At 37.8% G+C, this 23013-nt stretch overlaps 2 protein-coding genes across 8 annotated transcripts; both read right to left on the bottom strand.

Annotated features, from left to right (window-relative positions):
• Positions 1-77: 77 nt before the first annotated feature.
• LOC145223187 (ATP-binding cassette sub-family C member 4-like) lies at positions 78-11582 on the bottom strand. 7 transcript variants are annotated; one of them, XM_080089556.1, is made up of 30 exons: positions 10942-11580; positions 10444-10554; positions 10040-10160; positions 9770-9979; positions 9045-9134; positions 8816-8979; positions 8631-8756; positions 8421-8559; positions 8205-8315; positions 7923-8060; positions 7741-7839; positions 7464-7655; positions 7154-7366; positions 6701-6769; positions 6477-6588; positions 6351-6418; positions 5622-5794; positions 3827-3936; positions 3620-3766; positions 3463-3542; positions 3237-3387; positions 3053-3172; positions 2776-2993; positions 2414-2608; positions 2034-2192; positions 1650-1739; positions 1422-1594; positions 1132-1237; positions 895-1029; positions 78-813 (listed from the first exon to the last, which is right to left on the bottom strand). In XM_080089556.1, the coding sequence occupies exons 1-30, from the start codon at positions 11010-11012 to the stop codon at positions 778-780; spliced, it is 3927 nt and encodes a 1308-aa protein (XP_079945682.1). In that variant the 5' UTR covers positions 11013-11580; the 3' UTR covers positions 78-777. The 7 variants fall into 7 exon arrangements, with proteins under 7 accessions (XP_079945682.1, XP_079945680.1, XP_079945681.1 ...); XM_080089554.1 differs by having other exon boundaries at positions 3620-3936; positions 10942-11581; XM_080089555.1 differs by having other exon boundaries at positions 3620-3936; positions 6480-6588; positions 10942-11581.
• Positions 11583-12709: 1127 nt separating this feature from the next.
• LOC145223548 (ATP-binding cassette sub-family C member 4-like) lies at positions 12710-22995 on the bottom strand. Its single transcript, XM_080089955.1, has 29 exons — positions 22289-22995; positions 21657-21767; positions 21304-21424; positions 21027-21236; positions 20878-20967; positions 20654-20817; positions 20463-20588; positions 20228-20366; positions 20031-20141; positions 19770-19907; positions 19594-19689; positions 19335-19526; positions 18908-19120; positions 18786-18854; positions 18295-18406; positions 18161-18225; positions 17646-17818; positions 16884-16996; positions 16205-16351; positions 16042-16121; positions 15814-15964; positions 15632-15751; positions 15359-15576; positions 15059-15253; positions 14827-14985; positions 14486-14575; positions 14252-14424; positions 13793-13898; positions 12710-12949 (listed from the first exon to the last, which is right to left on the bottom strand). The coding sequence occupies exons 1-29, from the start codon at positions 22357-22359 to the stop codon at positions 12710-12712; spliced, it is 3993 nt and encodes a 1330-aa protein (XP_079946081.1). The 5' UTR covers positions 22360-22995.
• Positions 22996-23013: the final 18 nt, after the last annotated feature.

The following is a 23013-nucleotide window of genomic DNA, read 5'->3' as shown; positions in this document are numbered from 1 at the left end:
TACAACTGTTGGTTACAAGTGTATGTGAAAACAAAGCGACTGGTTGACTTCAAAACCTATACGTAACAATTTATGAATACAAAAACGTCGATGGATTTATTTTAATTGCATTTGAATTGATGAATTCCGAAATCAAATTCTTATGAGAAAAGGAAGTGCATTATGATGAAAGCAATGAATATTTGATCTATACGTCATCCACTATATGTAACATCCACCTTATCACGTATCATGTACTTCAACGTGGCACAGATAATTTTGAACTTTTGTAGTTACCAACTCAAAAGTACTAATTGTGCGGGAAAGTAGATTACAGATTACTGCACACAATGCAAACAATGTAAAAATGCAATTGTATCAAACAAAACTTTAGAATAGAGCGTCAGAAATTACGAGCCTGACTGCGCAATTATCTTTTAACAAAAAGCGACTGCCTGACGTTTAAAATCTGCGTAACAATTCATGAATACGAAAACGTCAATGGATTTTTTTCAATTACATTCAAATTGAATAAATTGCATATAAGCAACATATAAGCATTCAAAAACCGTTTAATACATTTGCAATCTACCACTTGACGTATCACCTTAAAGTTGCCCAGATAATGTTGGCTCTAGTGATTTTTGACACTTTTGCAGCTAAAATTCTCATAAAAACAAAAAAAACAACTAAATATGTGAAACAGGTAGATTACAGGTAACAATCGGCACACAATATAAACCCCATAGAAATACATGGTATAAAACAAACTCCAAAACAGAACGTTAGAGACTTACATCACTTGCCTGACTGGGCATGGCGTTTGTGATATGCCTGTGAATAGAAATACAGTTACTAAGCAAAGCAAAATGAGTATAATATCTCAAAATCTGGTTCCATTTTGGATCCCTGTACCTGTTTTGCTGCATTTCGTAGTGAAAGACTTTCCGCTTTACCCACCGCATCAACCATGCGACCAAATTCACTTCCACCCTTACATAACAATGTATCCGGCTCATCACACTCAACAACCTTTCCAGACCGCATCACCTTGATAAATTAACAAAACCTTTGTTTAAATTTAACGTTGAAACCTGATTAGATTTTCTATGACTTTTCAGTTTCTAATGACTCAAAATACTGCAGTTTTACCAGAACTCGATCGCAATCAATAATGGAATTGATCCGGTGCGCCACAGTGATTACTGTGCAGTGTTGGAAAGTTTTGCGGATGGTTTCCTGAATTAATTTGTCGGTTCTGCTCAAAACAATATAAACAATATGGTATGTTTGGGTTTGGTTGTGCAATTATTGTTGGCAGATGCATAGATAAATCACCCGGTGGCCAATTTATATTGGTAAAACATTTTGAAACATGTTTAATCCTATAAGACCAAAGTTCTCCAAAAACAACCAATAACTAAAACTCTCAATTATCTCACCCGATATCTACGTTGGCTGTTGCTTCATCAATCGCAAGAATTTTGTTCTTCCTCAAAATCGCTCTAGCGAGGCAGATCAGCTGACGTTGACCAACACTGAAGTTGGAACCCGATTCAGCCAATTGCATTTCCAGTTTGGACGAAAAGACTTCGATCGACTCCTTCATTTGAACCTGAATATAACAACAAGAAATAAATGCAAATACAGTTTGGTGAAAATCATCTCACCTTATCTAATGCAGACCACAGTTCTTCGTCCGTGTGTGACGAGAATGGATCAAGGTTCTGTCGCAGAGTGCCAGCCAAAAGGATTGGATCCTTTATAAAAACAGCATATGACTTTTTAACTAACATTTATGTCCAACTTACACTTAAATCAAGTCTCACACTCAAAGAGTCCAAGTCAAGCAAAATTAGATTCAGATAAAATACTTTCAGGCATTTACAACAAAAAAAACTAAGCGAAATCACTTGCACAAAGAATAAAGTTGGTGAAAAATATATAACTCGAATCATGTCACGCTTTTCGGCAAACATAACACTTATCGTTTTAAAACTCTTCGGTCAAATTCTTAGCACAGGTAAATAGTGTCTTAAAAGATGTAATCTCACTTGAGGTATAGCCGAAATACAAGAGCGCAAAGCTGTAAGTCCGATTTTTGAAATGTCCACGTCGTCTATCATCAATTTTCCGGTGCTCAAATCGTTCAATCGAAACAAGCAAGAGATAAGTGAACTTTTCCCTGCTCCAGTTCGACCAACAATTCCAATCTAAACACAAACAGATGATTACATGGTGTCAGGTGAAACAGGTGAAACAACTGCAATTAGGTTCGTAAAAAATGACAAAATATATTTTTTCTTTTGTTGCTTATTTATAATTTTTTAGACTTCGTTAGTTTCAACGTATTTCAAATTACTGTTTACTATAATGTTTTCAAATTGAAGAAAGTTGCACCTAAACATGTTTATTGTACACATAAACAACAAACCTTTTCATGTGGTCGAAACTCAGCGGAGACATCTTTAAGAACATTGATTCCGCCTTGATAATGTGCAAAGGAGACATTTTCGAACTGGATTCGTCCTTGCGATGGCCAATCGGGTGGTGGCTGTGTCTCTTTTATATAATGTGGGGGTTCAGGAGGTAGTTTGCAATATTCCTGGATCCTTTCCACCGATGTCATCTTGGTTTCAAAACATGTCGCAATGCTAAGGTTTTTTTACCACTATTGTCTTTATCGTTAACGAACAGCCTTTGGGGTTAACAAGTAAATTATTTTGAAATCTTGGCAATTTTGTTTTGGCGTGTGGAAACATATCAGATAAAACAAAGCAAAAATGTGAAAATTACATGATTCTCAACTTCAGCACTCAATCTCACTCCCCATTGGAACATTGCCATCAACTGAAGAGCGTATGTCACAGCCAGACCGACTTGACCGGCATCTATATCCGTCACCGAAGTTGTAAGGATGGATAGGTAAACAACACACCCAAGGAAAACAGAACTAAGCAGATCCAAGCGTAACGAAAACCATCTCGATCCGACCAGAAACATGTACCAAGCAGCTGTGTAATTGCTTATGTTACAAACTATGCAAAACGTAGGAACAAATTCGTATACATACAACTGTGGTTGTCTTGAAATTCGTGAAAATTTTGTTCAAACTGATGTTGCATGTTAAACGCACGAACAGTTGTGAGACCTTGTAGAGTGGATGAGAGGTGCGAAAATACCGGACTCCTAGCTTGAATTTTTTTAAAATTACGATTTACAGTGAAATTAACTTTTTGAAGTTAAATTTACATTACCTCGACCCTCCATTCTCTTTACATCACGTGAAGTCTTTATGTAGTAGCGCCTCAACAGTATGAAGTAAATGATGATAGGAATAAGCGGCAAAATCACGAAGTAATTGACGACAACGGCCAAAATTGCAACAGAAACGATTTGTCCCCAAATCTAAAAAACAAATTACATAACGCCTCTGCCAGTCGATGAAGTTGAATGTGCTACAATGTATGATTCGACACTAACTTGCGATAAATCAGAGTACAACCAAGGAAGAAGTTCATCCACTTGGCCCATGTCCTTTGAGAAACGGTTTAAAATTCTACCTGAATTACACAAAATTTTGCCAAAAATCGTTAGAACCAAACGATTTTTTGAAATGTTAGCTAAGCTGTGTTCTTACCTACGGGATTAGTATAAAAAAACCTAATGGGTACGTTCAAAATGGCCCTGAGCATTTTGTTGTGCATTTCTTTCGCTGATACCACCAGATGATACACCTGCAGTGCCCCACGAACTAAGGAAGTGATGATAAAACCGCAGGTAATTCCTGCAAGTGTCGTACACAAAAATAAAAGCGTTTTTATGTTTAAACTCAGTGACTTCATACCAGCAAAAACATAAATGTAAAATATGTTGTCAAAAAAATTGCTTGCTTGATTTACATGTGTTGTATTCAAAGACGTTGTGTTGATAGAACTAGGAATCACACTTGTCGCCCTGAAAAAAATATATGTAACTAAAAAACCATAAAAAAGCATCGCTATTGCTTCACTTGAGTAACTAAACTGGAAATTGTGAATAAAAACACCTAAATCTTCGAAAGCAAGTTATATTTCGTGTAGGAAAACGGGAACTGTTATGATTATAATCGAACATTAACTAGAAGGGTGGCTTAGCACATATTGCCCTTGCATATACACTATAACCTATTTTGAAACATAAATATATTTCCTATGCTTATTTTGTATTGGGTCCCATATTAGCCATCGTCTTTTATAACTTTAAGTCGTTTCTGCAGGCAAAAAATCATGGGTCCCCACTCATGCAAAGTTGAAAATAATGCAATTCAAGAGATAACCATGAGAAAGTCGGGTGTTGTAAGGTAAAACACAGTGATCGGCACTGGGCTTAAATAATAATACTATGTAGAATACAAACTATAAAATTAGATTCACCCCAGATATTGTTTGAAGTATGTCCTATTTAACCTTTTAAAAAACTGACCCATTTTAGGGGGCTAGTAGGGCAACTAATTGGGTTCGACACACAAATTAAAAAATATATAAAAACCACAATGACTCAATCAATAGTACTGCAAAATTTTAGCCCAATCCGCCAATGTTTAAAATTTCAACCACTAGAGGTGTTTTAAGCAACAACCGTTAATGTTTCTGACGTCATAGGGCTGTTAACAAGCCCCTAACTGCCATGGCATCTTTTGTTTATTGTAACGCCAATAAACGAAGCGATACGAAAAACTCAATGCGATAATAAAAAAAAAAAAAAAACAAGAAACGAAATCATCAGACCGATGAATTTCGGGCACGTCACGCCTGACAACGCGGTGCCGTTACCCCTCGGGGTTGGTCAATCCCCTAACTGCCATGGCGCAAAAACGACCACCAAGTAACCCACCAACGAGCAACATACAGCTGGTTGCCCTTGTAACACTATTGCTCCAAAGAAATCTTTCGTTTGTGGTGCCCAGTAACATACAAATACGTTTTACACTTTAGTTAGGGGCTTGTGGGGTAAATGTTCGGACTACAGGGTTGAACACAACAATCGACACCTATAAATGGTATACTATACAAGAAACCCAAATTTCAGCCAATTCTGACACTGTTTAAAAATTCATCCATTTTAGAGGGCTAGCGGGGTAAATACTGGGGTTATCAACAAAAACAAAGTGGGATGCACATCTACATGAATGTATCTACCATCTGTGTAAATTTCAGCCAAATCCATCAAACATTTGATGGAAAAACGAGTCGGACAAACTTTGGGTAAAAACACCCATTTTAGGGGGTGAGCGGGGTAAATACTGGGGTTATCAACAAAAACAAAGTGGGATGCACATCTACATAACTATATCTACCATCTGTGTAAATTTCAGCCAAATCCATCAAACATTTGATGGAAAAACGAGTCGGACAAACTTCCGGGGAAAAATACCCATTTTAGGGGGCTAGCGGGGTAAATACTGGGGTTATTAACAAAAACAAAGTGGGATGCACATCTACATAACTATATCTACCATCTGTGTAATTTCAGCCAAATCCATCAAACATTTGATGGAAAAACGAGTCGGACAAACTTTGGGAAGAAAAAAAAGGAAAAAAAACAAACAATTCGAGTAAAATCAATATGTGTCCCCTTCAGGGAAGGGGACCCATAATTACCAAATGGAAAGCCACCAGTCTCCGAGGACCATGAGCACTTGGTTAACAGGAATAATAATGATCAGCAGAATTAGAGTTAGTTTGTTGTTCGACAAATACTCCCAGTATGAACTCCAGCCGATGCTACCTTGCGTTTTTGTTTCTTCCTTTTTAACTGTAGCCACATATTCAACCTACAAGTAAAAAAATGCAACATGCCGTAAACATATTTCGTCAATACTCAGATATTACTCAGACAGGTTTTAAAAAGACGAAAAGCGCGGTTATGAAACAAAACGAGTTTCGCAAAAAAATATCTTTTCTACACGCAAACGGTACAGCTACTGACACAGGAACTCACATTACAAAAGGTTTGCTAAATATCAATAGAAAGAATTAGGTTTTAGGTTGATTTTGTTGTTATTATTATTATGAAACCTTAGACATGACCATGTCAAACATAATGCCAAATTTTTGGTGTAAGCAAAAAACACGCTTGATTTGTTTGGGCGGCCAGGCGATTAGAGCAACTGCACTGTGGTGAAAAGTGGGTTTAGTTCTCACCAACCTATTTTTTGTGTCCTCGAGTAGAAAGTTGCATCGCCCACAAATAAAACCAGGGTCGTCAACACAATTTAAAAAATAAAACTAAAGCCGCGTTGACAGACCGACAGAGGCTTAACCTAATTATAATTTGAAACTATTTGTTCTGCCGACAATGAAAAAATGCTAATCCTTAAGCTACAGAACCTGTTTTGTTGCTGAGCCATCGCTGGACATAGAAGAGACTCTCTTTCGGTTTGTTAAAGCGTGCAAATCTGTAAAGATAAAAATCAAACATTCGTGGGTGATTGTTTTTTCTTGGACAATGCTCACCACGATTAGCAGTTGCTTTGGCGTTTTCCAATTCATCTCGTTTTAGCAGTTCCGTAAAGTCGCTGTCGCTGTCTTCCAACTCCTTACACGAACCCATATCAGCAATGGAGCCCTAATAACGGTTCATTTAAAAACAAAATTTTTGACGCGATTACGCACGCCGAAAGGGTTTGTAGATCAGGGCAACAAGTTTCGCTTTAAGCCAGCCTAATATCACATCAAACCTCTTTCAAAACAACAATCCGTTTGACATCCTGCAGGAAAGCAAGTTGGTGTGTCACCAGAATTCTTGTCTGCAAAAGCCTCGTTTGATGTTAGCAATTATCTAATCCAGGGGTGTGCAACCTGCGGCCCGCGGGCCAAATGCGGCCCTTGATTAAAGGTTGTGCGGCCCGCAGTGACGCTTGGATTTCAAATGCACTGGCAAACGAGTTTAACTACTATATATTTTTGAGCAGATTGATGCGCCCGGTGCTATTTTTTGTGACCTGACAAAATGTGACTAGAATCAAATGCGAATTTACTTGTAGTTAAGCATATTTGGTAGTCAACAAAGGGAAATCACCTTGTGTTATACACAGGTGCGGCCCGCGATCAAATTTTGACAACTATATTTGGCCGCACAGTAACAAAGGTTGCACACCCCTGATCTAATCCACAACATCGAAAACTTGTACCTTGTCACTGAGAAATCCACAAATGCATTGGTGAAATAGATGGTTGGCCACAGCAGCATCTACTGCACTTAACGGATCGTCGAGCAAGATGATGTCGGTTTGTTTACGGTAAGCAGCTCTGGCAAGGTTTACTCTTGCTTTCTGTCCCCCGCTTAAAGTGACTCCTCGCTCACCCACCAATGTCTCATCTCCATTCTCAAGCGACTCCAAGTCCTTTAATACCAAATAAAAAGTGAATGAGTTATCATCCCGGGCCAATTAAAGTTTCTAGACACGTCAAAAATGTCAAACACAATAAAACCGTACACACGTTTTGCAATGCACAGGCCTTGATCACTTGCAGATAGCGGATTGGTTCGTATTCCTCCCCAAACAGAATATTTTCTTTCACAGTTCCAGAGAAAACCCATGGAATCTGTCCAACATATGCAATTCTGCCCCGCACTGAAATACGACCGGATTTGGCTGGCAATTCTCCGAGAACTGCATGGAGAAAAGATGACTGAAAGTAAAAAGAAAAGATGACTGTGAACGTTACACTGGGCAGGGTGTAAAATACAGACCAACTAAAGTTGTGGATGTCATACCTTCCCCGATCCAACTGGTCCAATGACCGCTACAAGATCTGTTTTCTTGATTTGAATGTTAATGTTGTTCAATGCAACTCCGATTTTGCCATATTCTTTCTATGTGTAATTTAAAGTGAGTATTTATTCCGAAGGGTTTTTCGTTACCCGTCATGGTAAACCTAAGTAAGACTATATCTCACTCCATCTATGTAAGCAGGATTCACAGTATCCCATGTGGCAGTAAAACTTTTGAATTCAACCATCTGTAATTCGTTGTCACTTTTACTGGCTATCTCTCTCTCCTTAGATTGATGTATTTCATCCAAAAGTAAAAACGTCTGCGTAGTAGGATATTATGTTAAATGGATGGTGATGATTAAAGTAATTGTGCTAAGCAAAGAAGCGGACGCATCGTGACCAGAACTAGCACAAAAAACATAGTGTTTACACGCAAAATTTACACGATCTTTCGGCGCTTATACCTCGATTCTCTTAAAGCTGATGAGTGATTGGGCAAGGTACTGAACTCCCTCTGCGAAAAGCAAAACGACAGGAAACCGCACAGCGTTAATCCAAGCTACAACGACAAACACCTGTAGAAAAAGTCGATTCGTTACTTTGCAAAACTGCTGGTCTGTTGTGTATCAGGCTATAAACAAAACGTTGCGGTTTTCATTTGCATTGACGACTTAGTTCACCTTAGGCGAGGTTAATTCTCCGCCAAGATACACATAAACCACAAACGTAATAAATATCATTAGTCGAGAAGATATGTAGGTCATCGCAATGTTGTAAGCTTGTATGAACGATGTCTTCAATATTTTCCTCATTTCGTCGCTGTAACACACAAACGGAAAAAATAGATATTTGTTGATCAAAATTACGTATGTGCCTCTTCTTGTTTGTACCTTCTAATGCTTGAAATCAATTTTTCGTACGGTTTCTCCCATGCAAACATCTTCACAACTCGCATGGCTGATATTACATCGTTCATCAGTCGAATTCGCTTGTCAGTATGTAACGCTGTCTTTGACCTTTTGATGCGCAAATCAAACTATAACCACAAGCTTTTATGTTAACTCATTCAACTTACCGGTATCTTCCTGATAGTCGACCGAAAAATACTTGAGTTAATATCGTTAAAGCCACGATTCCAAGAGGTACAAGCGAAGAGACACCGATGAAACCCCACAAAAACGCTACAGCCAAGCACATCTGTATTGGACCCAGCCAAAGAAAATGCAGAAATAACGGGAGCTGTAACATTTAAAATGGTGTCCAATGCATTTATAAAACTACTTATAATTATCTTGAATTTATACTTGATCAAAGCGTATCACATCAGTAGCACCAAGGTTAACAATCTGTCCTGTAGTCGTGCTGGATATCGAACTCTGACTAAGTCGTAGTGTCTAAAAGTAAAAGAAGAAAATTACCAATATTGAGAAAATAACGAAAGTACAGTATTCGTTTTCAAGGGTATAAAAATGGCAATGTTCCTTTTTTGATAATATTAAAATGATTTTAGGTTTAATGAAAAGTTGTAAAAGATATGTTCAGCTTTCTAATTTTAAGTTGAACATGTCCAACGATGAACGTATCTGTCTTTTGGGGAATTACGTCGTTTTTGTTTACTTTTTAAACAAACGGTTTAATGTATAATTAGTTAAACCAGATCATAAGCTTAAATAATCTAGCTTAGGTGGAACGTGCATTTTAGACATATTTAATTATTTTTTTCACATAACTTTGCGACAGTCTTTGTTCGATTGGCGACTGTCTCGATCAGATGATGGCAATGGCCCAAATTAACCTGAAAATCGTTGACGTTAAAAGAACCACGCTTAGTACAAATTTGAATCGGTCTTGCTTTGTCACCTTCGAATTCCGAGGGGGTATAGAACGTCACTAAGTTCCAGATCTTAGTAGAAATAAAGCAGCAAAACTTAAGCGGACTGTTCTAGTAATTGTTCGATGTAATTAAAACTCGAAAACTCAAGCTATTCTAATAACTACCGCGGTCCAAGCAGGTTCAAACCTTACTTACCTTTTTGTACATAAGAGCACACGTTGCTGCTCTTATATGCCAACCGATCTTCTCACATGACAAAAAATAGGTATTGTGCAAGAAAATAAAAACAACGGAAGCAAGAGTGATACCAGCGGCACACAAATATGCTTCACTTAACGGAGTTATGCCTTCGAAATACAACAGAAGTCGATTCAAAAGGAAAGGTATTACTAACGGGACCAGTTCCTGTAATGTAATAATTTATTTAATATAAATTTCACTTTATAGTATGTAGTGCAGTTTTACCTTTAAAAAACCCACAACGCCGTAAACGCTCCACCGCAGTGCGTAAGTTTTCCAAACAGCTCGGGCTAGTCTTGGCCGGTTGCCTGTATTTTCGCATTTTTTAATTTCTATGTTCCAATTTCTGCAACAAGCAAACGTTTTTAATAATCATGCTCAGGTTTTTTTTTAAGGTTTGGTTTGGGTGACCGCTAAGTAGTTTTAAGAGACCGCAAGTGTTTCATTTAAATACCAAAAAATAGCCATATTTGCTTATTTGGGAAACCGCTGGAGAAATTTGCACCTTAAAAAAACACTGATCATGCTGATAACAAGGCATTGATTATTGCATACATTTTTAAATCAAACTAAGGATACAGTAGTGATTTGTTTTCCTAGTGGCTAATATGTGTAAAAAATTTACAAACCGTTCAAGCGCGTCACATATGTGCGATGACGTGTTCTTTTCTGTTAATGCATAAAGGTCCTCCTCTTCCAGGTCTTTTTTACTTCCTTTCCGAAATATGTCATTGAGCCACCTTAAAATCAAGACACGAAACGATTACGACGTGATGTAATGGTGCACCACAGTAGTTCTCAAACTGTGCGTCGCGACGCCCTGGTGCGTCGTTTCAATCTTCCAAGGGCGTCGCAGAAAGTTCCGTTTCGTGGCTTTTTGTTGATGTATCAAAAACACAGCTTTAATAATAAGTTTCCTCGTTAACTTTTATTTGCTGGTGTGTCACAAGCCCAGAAAATTTTTCCAGAGGCGTCGCAACACAAAAAAGTTTGAGAACCACTGGTGTACCATATTAACTTCGCAAACAAAGTCAGGAAACAGCTGCAACACTTTTTGCAGGATCAAATCCCAGCAACAGCTTTTAAGCAAGACAACTTTAAATGACATTTTCTAATCTATTTCGTACCAGTAAGTATTTCTTGACAAAAAATTAACTTTCTTTGCATGACTTTGCTTCACTTTGACTCCCGGCCTCATTTTTCTCCAAAATCGATGCAGTGGCCAGTAGTTTGTGACGCCAAGTGTTTATGTTGGAACAACTCAGGACACCCGCACTTTTTCTCGCTGTGATTACAACTAACTAACGGGCAGCGTTCTTTTTTCAAAGTTCTATCATATTCTCTCAAACGAAACAAGCTCTACAGTCTTATTCAGTTCTGTCAATCAGTGAGAAAACAGGCATGGATTGTATTACTGCGTCACTCGCTGAAATGCGTGATGTCATTTCCGACACGCGGTATAGTTACTTTTGTTGGGGCTTTCATGTGCTGTACGCAATTAATGCGTGAAAGGGCAACATTCGACTGAATGTTTGTGCCAATAATCCTAAATTGGAAGGATTTTATTCGTATCTATTTCCAGCCTTGATTTGCTTCAGAATTAAAATGTTTTGTGAAAGTTATTTAATCTAATTGTAGGTTCTCACTCTCACAATAAAATAAATAAATTGCACTACCTTTGGCATTCTATAGTATTATAAAAAAGCCATTGCCATTTGAGACACACTATTTTTCCAACTTAATGCACAAAGTTGTGAACAGAGGGCGGTTACGATGAGATCTTAGAATGTACTGCTTACAATTTCTCTTTCCTTAACACCTCTGTTCTCTATCTCCAAGTATCTGCTCGTTGATAACATCTTTGCTAAAGTTGTCCCGTCATGGTATTTGTACCAGCGCCTGAAATTTACACCAAAAAGGTTAAGCCGCATGCAAACAAACACAACAATGAGTCAACCTCGCCGCCCTTGCACCTAAAGAGTCACTGAGAAATCACTGGTTGCGTTCAAACAGATCCAATCTTAGCAAACACGTAGTCAGTCTACAGTTAATGGTCTGTTACTCTTCTGCACAAATCGGACTCGAGGACTTGTGATTAAAAATTAACGTTGACGCCTTTGGGCATCGGATAGATACGAGGCTAGCAGGCAATCTTCTAAGGCCGAGTGTTTCTCAACTTTGCGACTTTGTGAAAGTTTTAGGGGGTCGCAAAGATATTTTGTCAGAATTTCTAAAATTTTATCCATCATATATTTTTTAGCACAACACCCGCACAACAATTTTGTTATGTCGATTGTTTATGTCGACTTTTCTTGACTTTAGAAAGAACGAAATATCATGAAAGTTCATGGTGACACAAATCGAGCTTTATCCGAACATAACCACAAGTTTAACGACTGACTCTTCTGCAAAAAGTACGATTGAAAATATATGCATGAACACATTCTAATAGTTTGTTATGTGTTTATAAAGAGAACGAAAAGGGTCGCGTCTTGTTAATAAATCCCTAGGCGGTGGCGATGTAAGTCAAACCAAATACGTACTGGGGCGATTTACCGGACCAGTTGTTTTAAGTATGCGCTAACATGATATAATAAACAACAAACATTTATTGCTAATCAAGTTGTAACTTTCGATTAAAATTTTTTACGCTTCCAACAGACACATTCGGAAAATAACTTTTCGCAAACTTTTAAAACAGTGTCGGGCATTGTACTAATTAACAATACAGGCTAGCTCATATGCTTTTACAACAATACAGACCATATAACAGACAACAATTTGCATGCTCTGAAAATAGTCTAAAAAATATTTGTCGGGTTTTATTTTAATCCTTGGTTTCAAATAAAGTTGAACAGCTGTATAACCCAAGGAAAATGACGTCATCGATTGAAATCAAGTGCTTAACCGCGCACGTCTTTTAAAATGTGCCTGCGTGAACGAAAAATATCGGTTGATATCGATAGTACTTGCGTTTGTTTGTCTCAATATTTCCTTTACTTGTTTTGCTGCATTTCGTAGTGACACACTTTCCGCTTGGCCAACCGCATCAACCATGCGACCAAATTCACTTTCATCCTTGCACAACGAAGTATGCGGCTCATCAAATTCAACAACCTTTCCTGACCGCATCACCTGATTAAAAACAAATTTAAGTTTGGTTGGTCTGAAATCGAATAAGCCAGGCCTGTCAAACTCGCGGCCCGCGGGCCGCATGCGGCCCACAAACAGTCAATAACAATTGTAGTATTTTGTCAGAATTTATCTAATTATACTAATTTTTTCTTACTTTTCAAAGTGAAAGCTATTATTTAAACAGACATTTACCGAAATTTAATTAATAAATACAAATTCATATGTTATTAATAGAAATGATACTAATTAAACCGTTCATCATAGTTTCAGTCAAGGATGTACAACCTGCGGCCCTACGGCCACATTAAAATATATGTACTGGCGGCTGTGATGTAATTAAAACTCCTTTGTCAAAACTTTTGATTTTCAAACTGCCCTAAACAGAGTTTGTGTTACTGAAAATAGTATTACCAGCCTGGCAGCCATATGCGTCGGACTTTTTGTAGGCCTATTGTGTGCAAACAATGCGAAAAAACAGGTACGAAAAGCGTCACAATACAGATTATGACGTAATAAATAGTTAAAACTGATCTTCACATTGTGCAGCTCAATCTGTGCATCAAGTTGGAATTTAATCTGGGCTTTTGGGGCGTCAATAGATGGTATATATATGATATAAACCTTTTTCTTTACATCTGTAATTTTAAAACAAAAACTAGCAGATAATTGGCGTCTGTTGGTGAAATAAGGATCCGCAATGCGGCCGTCGTAGCGAAAAGATTGTTTAAGTGTATAAAACTAGATGAAAAATCACATGCGGCCCTCGGCATAATTGCCAAACTGCAATGTGACCCCCGAACCCCACGAGTTTGACACCCCTGGAATAAGCTACAGCAGTTTTACCAGAACTCGATCGCAATCAATGATGGAATTGATCCGGTGCGCCACAGTGATCACTGTGCAGTGTTGGAAAGTTTCGCGGATGGTTTCCTGGATCAGTTGATCAGTTCTGCATAAGGTACGGGCAACACGTTTAGCTTCGATGGTTAGAACGACAACAACATAACTCAGCTATCAAAAATGTAAATGTACACGAAATTGTTTCAATAACACATGACGTGTAGATATTGGGGTTTGATTTTAGGTTTGTAGTTTTAATTTAAAGTACAAATCAAATCATTAAAAAAAGTAACGCCGACCAGTACCGACCTCAAAGAAACTGGTTTTAGGCATACATAGTCATACCTCCAACAAGAAAACCAAAAATATAAGCATGTGTTGGGATAGTTGTCTTAATATGAGAGAATGAATTACAAACGATTTCTGTGCTGGGCGATTTAAAATAACTTCGAAGTTTTTAACCTGATATCAACGTTGGCTGTTGCTTCGTCAATCGCAAGAATTTTGTTCTTCCTCAAAATCGCTCTAGCGAGGCAGATTAGCTGACGTTGACCAACACTGAAGTTCGATCCCGATTCAGCCAACTGCATTTCAAGTTTCGATGAAAAGGTTTCGATCGTTTCCTTAATTTGAACCTAAACAGGGGCACTCAGGGTCACACATACAGGCATTTTTTTGAGTCAAAAATCATCTCACCTTATCTAATGCAGACCACAATTCTTCGTCTGTATGTGACGAGAATGGATCGAGGTTGTTTCGCAAAGTTCCAGCAAAAAGGATTGGGTCCTAAATGAAAGGAGATCATGGTTTATGGAAGAGTGTTGTTTCTATTATAAGCAAGTGCAGAGTTGCATCCAAACTCGATCTGAACCCTGTCCCAAAAGCACAAGTCCCTAATCCAGCCCGAATATTTTTGAATAAAAGCCCACAAGGTATAATTGTCAGGGTTAAATTATGATACAAATGTGGCCAATAAGTAACTCAGGACCGAATCTAGTAGGATATATAACTCAAAACAAGAGATTAACAAAACTGACTTGAGGTATAGCCGACATCGAGGAGCGCAAGGATGTAAGTCCGATCTTTGAAACGTCAACGTCGTCTATGATTAGTTTTCCGGAGCTCAAATCGTTTAATCGAAACAAGCAAGAGAGAAGTGAACTTTTTCCTGCTCCAGTGCGACCAACGATTCCAATCTAAATGCAAACAGGGTTTTAAAATGAGAGAACCAAATATGACTATTGACTTAACATGTTTATTCAAACAAACCTTTTCATGTGGTAGAAACTCGACAGAGACATCTTCAAGAACATTGACCCCGCCTTTATAATGTGCAAATGAGACATTTTGGAATTGGATTCGTCCTTGCGATGGCCAATCGGATGATGACTGTGTCTCTTTTATGTAGTGTGGTGGTTCAGGAGGCAGTTTGCAGTATTCCTGGATCCTCTCCACAGATGTCATCTTTGTTTTCCGAAAAACAGATTTAGACAATTTTTTTAAAATGTTTCATCGTTTTCTCATGTTTGCAATTGAAGAATAAAAATGACCCTTATAACACTAACTTACTTGATTTTCCACTTCAGCAGTTAATCTCACACCCCATTGGAACATTTCCAACAACTGAAGGGCGTATGTCACCGCCAGTCCGACCTGACCAGCATCTATGTCGGTCAACGAAGTTGTGATGATGGATAGAAAAACAACACAACCAAGGAAAGCAGCACTAAGTAAATCAAGCCGGATTGAAAACCACCTTGTTCCGACCAGAAACATGTACCAAGCAGCTGTGGAATAATGTTAATTAATATTGTGCAAACTGCATGAACTATTTTACCATACAACTGTGGTTGTCTTGAAGTTCGTGGAAGTTTTGTTCAAACTGATGTTGCATATTAAACGCACGAACAGTTGTGAGACCTTGTAGAGTGGATGAGAGGTGCGAAAATACCGGACTTCTAGCTTAAGAAGCAATTAACGGATTAAAGTAATCAGTTTTTTAGTAGTTTATTTGATGCTCTTACTTCGACCCTCTATCCTCTTTATATCACGTGAAGTTTTTATGTAGTAACGCCTCAGCCATATAAGGTAAATGAGAATGGGAACAAGCGGCAAAATCACAAAGAAATTTACCACAATAGCCAAAATGACAATAGCAATGATTTGTCCCCAAACCTAAAACACAAAACTTGTACATTAACAGATCTGCAAGTGGTTCTAAATTTCATATATCGTATTCATTTAAAACTTACAAGCGATAAATCAGAGAAAATCCAAGGAAGGAGTTCATCAACTTGGCCCATGTCCTTCGAAAAACGGTTTAAAATTCTACCTGCATTTGGCGAAATTTTGCTTTGAAGTCTATAATTGTCTATAACACCACAGCAAAATTGAGCTACGCATGCATTGTCCTACCTGCAGGATTTGTATCGAAAAACCTAATTGGAACTTTGAGAATGGCTTTGAGCATTCTGTTGTGCATGTTCTTTCCCGATATCACCAGATGATACATTTCTAATGCGCTACGGAGCAGCGAGGTGACGATAAAACCTACGGTAATACCTGCGAGGTGTTGTGTAAAGTATAAATATGAATATAGGATTACAAAAAAATAATAAAAAATTGTCTTTCGATATTGAAAATGTGTATATCTTGTAGTACACAAATAAGTTACGTCGAAGTCACCATGCAAACACATAAACGTGGTTTGTTTGTTTCTGGTAGATAAAGTTACATTTTTTTAACCAATAATTGGGAACATTGCAACTGCAACAGTGTCATTAATTCACCTTTACAGTTGGGTTCATATTTAATGAAAAAATTGCTATTAATTTGACTCTTTCTGTAATCGATTTAAATTGTATAAAAATACAATACGATAAAACAAAACAAATCAATAACAATTTGCTTTCATCTTTTTATAATATTTATAGACATGCAGTTAACAGATATTTTGAAGTTGCAATACTGGCCCGAAAAATGATTTAACTGTTCATCAATCCAGCTTTTAGTAACCTGAGGTTGTTTTTGTTTTTATTTGCTAACTTTCAATTTAAAATTATTTACAAGTTTCAGACTCCGCAGCAGTCCTCACCAGCAAAAATATAAATGTAAAACTGGTTGTCAACGAGATTGGTTGCTTGATTTGAAGATGTGGTATTCAAAGATGAAGTTAAGTTGTCAGAAGCAGTACTGACTTTTGTCGCCCTAGAAAAATGTATACGTAACTACCAAAAAACTAACATAGTTTTCGGGATAACTTTGGCGAAAGCATTCCAAAATTACAAGCGTGACGCCACATGTTCATAGCGTTGACATATTAACCAAACCTTCCAATGTTTATCAATTGTAGAACAATATATATTTCAGTTTACTACTACGCCAAAAATGTCTTTTTTTCATTTCACATTGTTTAAAGTTTGACACATTTATGGGTTAAAAAGAAAGCAAATTATAAACCGCAACGCACTGAATAACAGTGACATAAAAAAGTGGTCATTGGTTAAGCACATTCAGCCGTTGCATATACACTGCTAACTATTCTCAAACAGCAAGACGTAGCATATATAAAGATCGGTTACAAATTTGACAGAATGAAGGGATGAGTATACATTGTGGCATCATAGCGTAACATACAGCAATGGACCCATTTTAACTGGTGGAGCTAATGAGTAAATTGGCTAACAGCGTAACCAATGGGCTGAAAAGTCGAAACAAAATTTAAACCTCCATGTTCATTTTTACCATCTTCAAAAGCTTAACCCAAATTGATATATTTTAAACAAAAAGTACACGGTCAAGGAAAGTAAGTAAAGCAACTAGTGAAACCGATATATCAAAGAGTATTCATAATTACCATGTAGAAAGCCACCAGTCCCCAAGAACCAATAGCACTTGGTTAACAGGAATGATGATGATGAGTAGAATGAAAGTTGGTGTGTTATTTGATAAATATTTCCAGTATGACTTCCAGCCGATGCTACCTTGCCCTTTTATCTCTTCATCTTTTACCGCAGCAACGTATTCAACCTGCAAAAAAATAATTCATAATTTCAACAAATTAAATTGTACTTGTTTTAGAGTTGTTCCAATCAAACCGAAAAATGCCGGGCCCACCGGTATACAAAACAGTCAAAAAGAACAAGAGAAAACAGGTTGTTTTCCTCATCTTAGAAAGTTCACCGCGCAAATCGATGTGATTACACGGACGCAACATGTCTGTATCATGCACAGTTTTGAAAAAAAAAACATTGAGGTCAAAGTGGGCACAAATAAGAGACAAGTATAGACAGTTTAAAAAAGGCCTAAGCAAATAAGTCTCATGGGAACCATCAATTACTTGCACGAACGGAAAATGTAGAGCTACAGTACCTCCTTTTTTGCTTCGTCATCACACACCGGTGACAGTCTCCGTCTGTCTGTTGAGGCGTGCAAATCTACAGTAATATTTTGTTTCTTCAGAAAACCGTAAGGAGCATGTATTGGTTTAAAGTTGTTAATCGCACCATTTTTAACGGTCTGTTTGATTTCAACTTTCTTGTCACGCTTTAGTAGTTCTGTAAAATCTGTACCGCTGACTTGCAACTCTCTGTAAGATCCCACGTCTGCAATAGAGCCCTAAAACAGTGAAATTTAGCACAACTTCAGTTTGTTGCTTGAGTCATCAGATGTCCATGGAGTTATAAAAGTGCAAAATTGAAATACAGCAACACTATACTACAGACAAACTTATTACCCAAACTTAAATCGATATAAAAGCAGTAGATATTAGCTAAACCTGAGTATTACTCCAGACCTAACACTTCACAAAAGTATCACAACAGACATCACAAAAGTCGCGTTTATCACAACAAGATCGTATAAGTTTAAAAATCGTTGCCTAGTTTTTACGAATGCTAAACCACTACGTAATTTGTCATTAACATCGAGAATGGTGTAGATTTGGACATAGGCTTACAAGTTTAAAGTGATAAAATAAAATATGATTACGTCTGACCTCTTTTAGAACCACGATCCGTTTGACTTCCTGCAGGAAAGCAAGTTGATGTGTCACCAGAATCCTCGTCTGCAAAAGTGACATCAATGTCCAGTACAGACCACAACAATAAAAACTCGTACCTTGTCACTAAGAAATCCACAAATGCATTGATGAAATAGATGGTTGGCCACAGCAGCATCTACTGCGCTCAATGGATCGTCGAGCAAGATGATGTCGGTTTGTTTACGGTAAGCAGCTCTAGCAAGGTTTACTCTTGCTTTCTGTCCCCCGCTTAAAGTGACCCCTCGCTCTCCAACAAGTGTTTCATCTCCATTCTCCAGCGACTCCAAGTCCTTTAAACCAGCAAGCATAAAGTTACGAGATATCATCTCAAAGCATACATCAAAGACAAATACATTCTACATTAATTATGCTAATGGTAGTCTTTTAGATCAGAAATTATGGTGCAAATATCCAGGGCGAAAAATACACGGTAGGGACGGTATTGAATCTTTGTCTATTGGTGAAAATACCTTACAAACGGTATCAATTACAAACGGTACAGACGTTTTGCAATGCACAAGCCCTGATCACTTGCAGATAGCGGATTGGTTCGTATTCTTCCCCAAACAGGATATTTTCTTTCACAGTTCCAGAGAAAACCCATGGAATCTGTCCAACATACGCAACTTTGTCTCGCACTGAAACATGACCTGATTTGGCTGGCAACTCTCCGAGAATCGCATAGAGGAAAGATGACTGAAAAGGAAAAACCCAAAACAGGTTTGGTTGTATGTAAAACAGATCAGATGAAGTTGATTCATACCTTCCCTGACCCAACTGGCCCAATGACTGCTAGAAGGTCTGATTTGTTGATTTGAATGTTAATATTGTTCAGTGCAACACAGGGTCCATTGGATTTCTGGTGTGTTTTAAAACAAAATGACTAGTAAGTTTAAGGTGGCTGTAAGCTGTTTATAAACAGAAATAAATATATTTTACTTCATCAATATAAGCAAGATTTACTTCTTCCCAGATGCCAGTGAAATCTTCAAATACAATCCTTGTTGAATCGTTGGTATTTTTATCAGCGAAATCTGTTTCCGTAGATTGATGTATCTCGTCCAGAAGTAAAAACGTCTGTAATGTATTTTTTACATTAAATCAAAGACCAACCAAACACCACAAAGCAAATGAACAGCAATGTGATTATAACTGTTAGCATTTTTTCATATAAAAGCATTCGCATATGTTAGCAATTACTTCTATTCTCCTGAAGCCGGTGAGTGATTGGGCAAGGAACTGAGCTCCATATGCGAAAAGCAAAAACACAGGAAACCGCACTGCATTGATCCAAGCTACAACGACAAAAACCTGCAGAAACAATTCGTCTGTGTCAATCTGCAGTCATATAAACACATAACGTCCTGATGTTTGTTGGTAACGACGTGATGTTTTACCTTAGAAGATGACAATTGTCCGCCAATATACACAAAAACCACAAGCGTAATAAAAATCATCAGGCGAGATGATATGTACGCCATTGCAACGTTGTAAGCTTGTATGTACGACGACTTTAATATTTTCTTAATTTCGTCGCTACAACAGAAATGATAATAAACAGAAAGATTAAAAACTTATCAATTAGTTTAGAAATACGCCAATGAGTTTAGAAACTTATCAATAAGTTTTTACCTCCTAATGCTTGAAATCAGTTTTTCGTACGGTTTCTCCCATGCAAACATCTTCACAACTCGCATGGCTGATATGACATCGTTCATCAGTCGAATTCTTTTATCGGTATGCAATGCTGTCTTTGACCTTTTAAGCGTGAGTTGACCGATAAGTACAACATTTTTTCTGACTACTTATGACATTTAACTTACCGATATCTACCGATCAGGCGACCAAAAAATGCTTGCGTTAATATCGTTAAAGCCACCATTGCCAGCGATACAACAGAGGAGACACCGATGAAGCTCCACAATAACACGGTAGCCACGACCATTTGTATAGGGCCCAACCATAGATATTGCAAAAATTGAGGAAGCTGCACGACAAGTGTGTTAAAACCAACAAAAATTACCAATCAGTACTTAGTATCTTATACCAAATCAAATCGAATGACATCTGTGGCGCCGAGATTAACAATTTGACCTGCAGTTGTGCTCAATAAAGATTTCTGACTGAGCCGAATTGTCTAAAATGCAAATTCCTGTTAGAGCACATCTATCAAGTAGTTTGCGACACCATGCCCACCTTTTTATACATAAGGGCACAAGTTGCAGCTCTAATGTGCCAACCGATCTTCTGGCATCCTAAGAAGTAAACGTGATGCAAGAAAATATAAACAACAGAGGCAAGAGAGATACCAACAGCGCACAAATATGCTTCACTTAACGGGGTAACGCCTTCGAAATACAACAAAAGTCGATTCAAGAGAAGCGGGATCACCAACGGGACCATATCCTGCGAAGTAACAGTTAATTCGAATTTTGATTCCTTTACATTGTGTGCAACACGGCCTGATGTTTACTTTTATAAAAGCAATAAAGCCGAACCCACTCCATCGCAGTGCATAAGTCTTCCAAACAGCCCGTGATAGTCTTGGTCGGTTGCCCGTGATTTTGCCTTTTTCAAGTTCTTTGTTCCAATTTCTACGTTACGAAATTCGTGTAGTCAGTTTGAATACCACCCTGTACGTACTTTATAATGTGTTCAGTGTGATTTCTGCAGTTCTTAGACTTGAAACAAATCTTTGAAACCAAAGAGTACATCTTTAACAAAATACTTTTAACATAACAGTAAAAGTACCAAAAGCGGAGTCGTTTGAAAGCCCCGCGGCAAATAGTTATAGTGTTATTGTTTAAAATGTTTGTCATCACAAACCTTTCAAGCGTGTCACATATGTGCGACGACGTGTTTTTTTCTGTTAATCTGTAAAGGTCTTCTTCCTCGAGGTCTTTTTTGCTTCCTTCTCGAAAGAAGTCATTCAACCACCTACAGAAAAAAGCGACAAATTAAGATAAAAGGAAATTACGGTAGCATTGTAAGTTAAATGCGACACAGCTGTTCGTTTTGCAACAAGTGGAATTGCTTCAAAACAGTGGACATTGATGGGTTGAACTTAATTATTACCAACTCCCTAATACAAAAAAGTTACAAAAATATTTACTGACTTGTATAATGCATTCAGGCGTTACCTGTCCACTCGGGACAAGCATGAAGCAAACATACAAACAATACCAGCAATACTTTTTTCTATTCTTTGCCATTTTAGATTAAACGTTGCTTTCTAATGAAATATCCTTGCAAGTAAAGCAAAGGACTTTGACTGTACAGGGTCATTAAACCATGACTGTGAAAACACAGTAGAAAAGAATAAAAAAACATCACATAATTTGGTGACTAATCAGCGATTTTGCTCTAAAATTTTGATTGTATTTTTATATCAATTAAATGTAGAAACCTAAGGATGTGATCGGATAACCCACAGAGGTATACAGTGTACGATTACTTACCAATGAGTGCACCTTGATACAAAATTGCCCTTTTCTGCACGCCTCTGCTTTACCTTGACATCCGAGTACATTTTTGCTTTCTCAGGTTAATCTGTGCAATCCTTATTTCCCTTGAGAAAACGCGCAAAAACAGTGACCGCAAACCTGCTTAAAGGTTTCACCTCAAAAACAACATTGTTTTTCACCACTGCGAACCTTGCCTTTTCTTCGTTGCGCTTGGCTGCCTCTTGTTTTCCATGCGCTTTAACGAGTAATTCTGAAATAAGATCATTTGTCTTGGATACGAACCGCCTAAACTTGAAACTGCTACAGTTCTGGAAAATCAAGCGAATGGCATTAAATGCAGCTGTATTCATGCTGTTTGTATTTTTGCAACCTGGCACTAATCACTGCGGTGCAAGAGACGCAGTATGAGTTGTATTGTTGCATCATCAACTATTGCAGGTGAAACACTCACTTGCCAAACGATGCCTTGTTTAAGGTGTTTAATATAAAAGTTAATGTTCTTTGCAGGTGTTATACAATTGGTAGCCTCGTCTTAGCATCTGTACAACGGCCAACTGCTTAGGTAGAGCTACTAACACAAGAACTCACACTAGACAGGTTGGCTAATTTCCGATATGTGGCGCCGCGGAGCACAGGCGTTTGCAATTGTGGTCAGCATTTTGCTGATTCAGCAATTATTGCTAAAGCAAACGACTATGCTCCGTTTCGCCACATATCGG

The sequence above is a fragment of the Phallusia mammillata genome, chromosome 4, assembly GCF_965637545.1.
Source record: "Phallusia mammillata chromosome 4, kaPhaMamm4.hap1.1, whole genome shotgun sequence".
Classification (NCBI taxonomy): Eukaryota; Metazoa; Chordata; class Ascidiacea; order Phlebobranchia; family Ascidiidae; genus Phallusia; species Phallusia mammillata.
Note: the sequence above shows the minus strand (reverse complement) of the source record. Positions and strands in the feature narration are given on the sequence as shown.